At 41.5% G+C, this 6,421-nt stretch overlaps 1 protein-coding gene across 1 annotated transcript in view; it reads right to left on the bottom strand.

The window, feature by feature from the left end:
- Positions 1 to 5,704: 5,704 nt before the first annotated feature.
- The window catches only part of LOC113810133 (uncharacterized), a 3,129-nt gene continuing 2,412 nt past the window's right edge, over positions 5,705 to 6,421 (bottom strand). Inside the window, exons 3-4 of the mRNA XM_027361837.2 lie at positions 6,173 to 6,302; positions 5,705 to 6,071 (exon numbers count right to left, since the gene is read on the bottom strand). Coding sequence (XP_027217638.1) covers positions 5,950 to 6,071; positions 6,173 to 6,302 — 252 coding nt within the window. The 3' untranslated portion in view covers positions 5,705 to 5,949. The remainder of the gene's footprint in view (positions 6,072 to 6,172; positions 6,303 to 6,421) is intronic.

The following is a 6,421-nucleotide window of genomic DNA, read 5'->3' as shown; positions in this document are numbered from 1 at the left end:
AATTTCGCGTCGGGACTCACGGGAGCTCACCTTCGCCGGGTTTTATTTTCGCGAATTTGTTCAAACTGTAGGTTTTTCTTCCATCGGGTAAAAGCAATTATTTTGAGATAGAAATAAAAAACAAGGGTAATCATTATTTGTATCATCATCGCCATTTCATCATCTCTTGTTATCATCATCATTACAATTATCATCAATCTCCTTCGAGGTAGCACTGCATTGGAGATCAGCAGCCTTTCCCAAACACCAAACGAGGTCAGTATTTGAGTTTGATGTTTTCAGCATATACGTAGTCACATATTGGTTGAGGACTAATGGTTAAATGTTGCTTGATTATTCCACAATAATATAAAATGCAGTAGTCCAGACCGCAAATCCTGTATCAAACGTGTCTCACTGTTATAAAAACCCATTGAATTCAGACGAAACTTGAGTTAAATTAAATATAATCATAAATGCGGAGTTTTATTTATCGAATTACGTGTACAATTGCTGAATAACATAAATGTAACAATACAATATATAATACAAGCCAACACACTCTCAACAGACGGGTCGCGAGCTTGTTTAGAGTTACATGAATAGAGTCACCGGAAAAGAGGTTAAGACCCAGTTAGACCGTCAGTTTATGCCCTTTTATCATCTACACCACTATCAACGGGTGCAAAAGAAAGGTAGGAGGGAGAGGGGAAGAAGAAGGGGACTTAAGAAGACAGGGGAGAGAGAGACACACAGGGAACAAGGCATAGGTATAGGAGAGGGTGGGGGGTAGTGGAAAAAGGAAAAAAATGACGCGGGAGGTAGGAATATTTCTTGTCATATTCCGTGGAATATCTACGGTCGCGCTAGGTATTATTAGTTTCATTGTTACCGTTATTTTTATTATTATTATTATTTTCAAGTTTATTATTATTATCATTATTATTATCTTCATTATCATTTTATCACCAGCATTATCATTATCAATATCAGCAATATTGTTATCACTATCAATCAATCTCTGTTATCACTACTGATATCATCCCTTTTGTTATTATTATCGTCATAATCTCTTTTTTTGTTATTCATTATCATTATTATTTTGATTATCATGAATACTGTTATTATTACTATTGTTATTACCATTATAATATTTATCATTATTATTATTACTATCATTAACATAGTTATAAATATCATTATTATTATCATTATTATTAATATTAGTATTATTACTATTACCATTATCATTTCTCATCTGTGACTGAAGTGCTTTGTCAAGATCCCTAATGTGTATTATCTTGTTTCCTTTATAAAACAGTTTGCTGTCCCAAGATGTGCATTTCTTTCTCTCTTTTGGATTTTCGCTAACCTGACCTTGACTGCAGGTTTCTGTATAAACACAAGACATTTTTTTATATGAACCAACGTGCACCAATCACAAAAGGTTTAGGCTGAGGTTACGCAGCCGTATCCGATTTCTCGCGGTTGGGCGTACGGCACGCATGCGTATGCGCATATAAACGTCATTTCCGGGTAATAAGTACGGACCTAATTGAGTGGCTTTATCGTGTCAAGGCGCCATCTTGATTGTTTCACCACACATGCCAGGGCACCAATCAGGGGCCTTTCTGCCGTAACAGCAGTCACTTCCAGAGGTTTAACAGCCACCGTGTCCATGGTTTACAATCCACAGACTTTCTTGGTATATGGCATTTCCCTTTTTTATCTCCGACCGCAATGCCAGGTTCCTTGCCCCTGTAATCCAATCGCCCGCACACAGTGTCCCGTAAAATACTCAGCTACTGTTCGCAGCCATACCGAGTCCATGTCCATGCCATCTGCCGTTTGCCTCTGTCCCGGCCCTTGGCTAGAGCTACTCTTGAACTTGGCGAGCAGCGTTGACGGGTCGTTTGTGTCCACGCTGTTCTAGTTTCCCACGCTCGCTGATCCGATGGTATGCTATCTTCGGTTCCCCCACTTATTCTGAATAAAAGAGAATCGGTGGACGTCTCATTATGGGACCTTGTATAATTTGTCATGAGAGCTTGCTTCTGCATCACTCGAGGTCGTTTTTCGTCAGCCATTGCCGTGTCGCGTCCCAGTTAACCCCCGGGTCTCTCTTACACATTGTTCATGAATTTGCTCTTCTCTCCGTTCAATTTCAACTCTCAGGTATGTGTGTTTGTATATGTTCATTGATACACAATAAAAAAAGCAAAATTACCTTCACATAAGGCTGATCATCTTGAACTCCTAATTACAGTCTTCTATGTATATTTTTCTGTGGATCTATTTTCTTTTCAGCAATGCCTTATGGGATTTTAAAAGGCGAAGAAGTCACAAGATGTATCTCGAAAATTGTACTGCACAGAGTATCCTTCATTTTCTCACCTTTTTCCTCTCCTTCGTCCACTGACATTGCATCAACGAATGAACGGTCTACACGAATCGTAGGATGCTACAGAAAAGAAACGTGCAATTATAAACATTTCTGAGTGGCATTCAATATTCTTTGATATTTCAAAGTATCCTCCGTATTTTGTTGGCCCAGATTATCGCTGAAAATACAGAGGTCTGCCATACAAGTTAAGAATCACAAATGCGAATAAATGTATGCAGTTACCATTTCCTATATGGCTACAACAGTAACTCGCTGGCCTTTAGGTCCTCTGAAATTAAGTATCTGTTCTCAGAATCAGACGATTATGGTGCAGTAGACCCTAATGGCAGGTTCTCTTTGATAGCTGGTAATTCACATCCCGATAAAAGTTTTTCCCTGAGTTACTAAAGTTCTATGACCCTCAATTCAGTGACATCTGATGAAAGTCGATCGTCTACATCTCAGATTTCTAGATGTTTTCTACAGCTACTTGTAGGCTCTGGATCAGATTGCCTTCAGAGATTGCAAACTCTCCAACTCCTGGTAAGTTTAAAAGATCAGCTAATGAGTAGCTGATGATTTTTTTTTATCTTCTCTTTATTAGCTGCGTCTTGACCTGCACTGGCACGCACCTTTGCTGGTATAATTCTTGATTTTTTTCAGTGTGGCTCTTTATATGGCTGACCGTAATAGTAATGATAACGATTGCAGACCAGATTTATTTTAACTAGTATGTATGTGTGTGTTTGCGTATAAAGTGATGGAAGCTGAAATTCAGGACTTTTGGAGAATACGCAGATTTTGAGACGGATCTAGGACACGGAAAATACAGACGAATGACATCCCTATTCTTCAAGATTTTGAAGCCCCTCATTTGCCCACACTGCATTAAAGAGGCTGTCCATTTGTTCGTTTCAGCGCTTTCTGGATTGTCTTGTACGCCCTATCCCTTATGCTTACTTTTCCCTTCTATAAAATGGCCACTTCCCAATTCTGTGCTAAATACCATAAAAATATCATTACAGTTCTTACCAAGCTATCTGCTTCCCTCTCCCTCTTCCCAAATACGGCCAGGCCCATCCATGACATAGATAGATGGTGGCCAGTATATACTCGGCTTTCAGCTTTCTCAAGATCTTGTTCCCTGGTCGCATGCAGTTCTTAAATTTCAGCGATGACGGATTGTCACCTTGAAAGATGCGTCTCCTTATGCTAACTATTCATAAAGTTTACCCATATGCTATTAATTCAGATTTCCAGATGATCGCTGACCTTTCCACAAACTCAACCACATCTACTGTGTGGGATAACATTAAGCCTTCTATAATCTAAGAACGTGGGACCACATTGTAGGCTTTTATTGTCAACCCACGCCATGACCAGTGTTTGTGCTTTCTCTTGCAGTCACTAAAGATGTCTCATCAAATAGGTGTTGGTCTTTATCCTCGCGGCTTTTCCTCCTACAGCCTCTTTGTTACACAGGCAAAATAAAAATCTTAAAGAATCTGTGCAGTGCGTCTGGGATTCCATTAATCAGCTTCCACGTGAGAGGCATTTCCTCCTTTTGCCAACGGGAATGGGACTCCGTTGTTGGTCATGTTTCTCATTCCTTCTTTCGCTTCCTTTGGCCGGTCGGCGTTCCGGTTGTGTTCGATAATTGTCACCTAAAATTCCTGACAAAAACCCTTTACTGTCCCCGCGTTCTGTTTCTCTCCCGCCGCCAGTGCCTGGGCCAGCGCTGCGAAATGCATTTTGAAAATTGTGGCGCCTAGCGATCGGAGTCGGAGACAGGAAGGAGTCGGAGTCGGGTCTTGAATCGGGACTCTGCAGCCTGACCTCGACCCTCAGAAGCTTCCTTGTAATCCCTTTTCTCACTTCTTCTCTGTTCTGACAGCAATCCGTTTACCCAAGAGGCCTTGCGTGGCTGCGGTATCATCACCATTATTATAATTGTTAATGTTGTTATCTCATTATTAGTAGTAGTGCTTTATCATCTTTGTTGTTATCTTTTTATTTATCGTTGTTATTCATATTAGTACTTTACTATGGATAGTGATATAATTCTTACCATTCCTATTTTTAGCATCGTTATTGTTACTATTTTTATCATTATCATTCGTAGTATTAACATTTTTATCATTGCTTTTACTATCATTATTGTTATTCTTTCCATTAGCATTATTGTTGTTTTTGCCATTATTCTATTCTATTTTATTGTCCTCATTATTATTATCATCAGCGTCATTAATGTCAGTGCTATTATTATTAATGTTATTGATATCATTTTATTAATATCATCATTATCATTATTTATAGGAATAACAATATTAATACTGATATGAATATTGTTATTATTAGCATCATTGATATTGTTAGCATTATCATCATTATCATAATCATCTTTGCAATTAGTATTATTATCATAATTATCATTTATATTATTATCATCATTATCATTATATTATTACCATCATTAGAATTTATTTTACTATCATTAATATTGTTAATCTTATTCTAATTGATATAATGATTATCATAATGAATGATGCAGATAATAATAATTGTTATCATGATCCTTCGCTCCGCCCCGCATTGCTGGACACGGAACCTAAGAGCCAGCGCGGCGCAGGAGGTCGACCACGTCCTCGTCAGCACTTGTTGGGGGTTCATCCGGAAGTTTCCTGAAGTGCGGAGCTCTGAGGTGCCGATTCGAGTGGTCGTGACTCTCCTCCGGGTCAGCCGTGAAGCCCAAACCATCCTTGGGGGTTTCCCTCTGGACGACTAATGGAGGGGCTGTGCTATGGTATCTCTTGGGGTTATCTCTGTTTCACAACACTGATCTACCTGGAGGACTCTTGGGCACTCTAGGGCACCTACAAGCGCGGACACTTGATGCAGTTCAGGAATCCACTGGTAGAACTTTCATCTCACAAGAATCACCAAAGGCCAGGCTTAATGTGGCAGGGTTTTTCCGGACCTGGGTACTGCCGAGGAGGGGTCGCGAGGGGCGAGGAGCAGCGTCTCGCGAATCGTGCTGAGGACGGCGATGCCCATTTCTTGGCAAATGACCTCCGTCCGAGTTCCGAGAGTTCGAAGCGCCTCTCAAAGACGACTGTTTATATGTGTGTATGTATATGTGTGTATATATGTGTGTGTGTGTGTGAGCATCGGTATGACACATAACATTCACGTAGAGAGCTCGTGATGCAGCTGCCATCTCCCCGGCCACTTTCCAGCCGATCTTCTCGTACAATTCCAATCTGGCTGATCACTCTTGGTCACGCGAGCAGATGGCGATGCCTGCGCGCGCATGCATCTAAATGGTGGCAATCATGCACAATCAAATTACAAATCTTTTAATGTTAACACGTCCAGCTTGTACAAAACAAGAAACATAATATCAAATAATAAATAGCAGACAGACCAATAGACGAGAAGACGCAGAGAGAAAGGACGAAAGGAAATGTGAACAGAAAGACATCAGACTAAAGGAAAGGAACACAGAGAGAATAAAGAGACGGGTGTCAGAAAAGGTGGCACAGGAGAGAGTGCCGAGTGTAGCGAGGACAGCCGTTCCCGCCCTCCTCTCAGGCCAGCGCGTAGGCGAGGAGGGCGGCCGCCAGCAGGAGGGAGGAACTCAGGGACGCGGGCGCGGCGGCGTTGCAGTAGTCCCTGTCGCAGCAGTAGATGAGCTGGGCGTCGGAGGCCTCTGCAACAAAGAATGAGGGCGTCATTCCTCATTGCCAAAATTGCCAACTGATTACGCATAGATCAAGGTGAATAAAGTTTGCGAAGACTGAGGCCACTTACGCAGGTCGCCCTCGCTGACGGAGTTCTTGATGGCGTTCCACATGCTGACGGCGCCCCTCTCCAGGCCCCCGAGCCCGCACGCCCAGCTGTAGCCGCACCGCTTCTCGACGCGCCCAGCCACGTTGATTTTCTGAAACATTGCAAGAAAATCTTTCCCATGCAAAGACTCAACAGAAAAAGGAATGTGCGCTGTGTATCTTGTCAAAAAGCATTGGTAGCAACTATCAGACTGACATATATATATATATA

Source organism: Penaeus vannamei, chromosome 21 (assembly GCF_042767895.1).
Source record: "Penaeus vannamei isolate JL-2024 chromosome 21, ASM4276789v1, whole genome shotgun sequence".
Lineage (NCBI taxonomy): Eukaryota > Metazoa > Arthropoda > Malacostraca > Decapoda > Penaeidae > Penaeus > Penaeus vannamei.
Note: the sequence above shows the minus strand (reverse complement) of the source record. Positions and strands in the feature narration are given on the sequence as shown.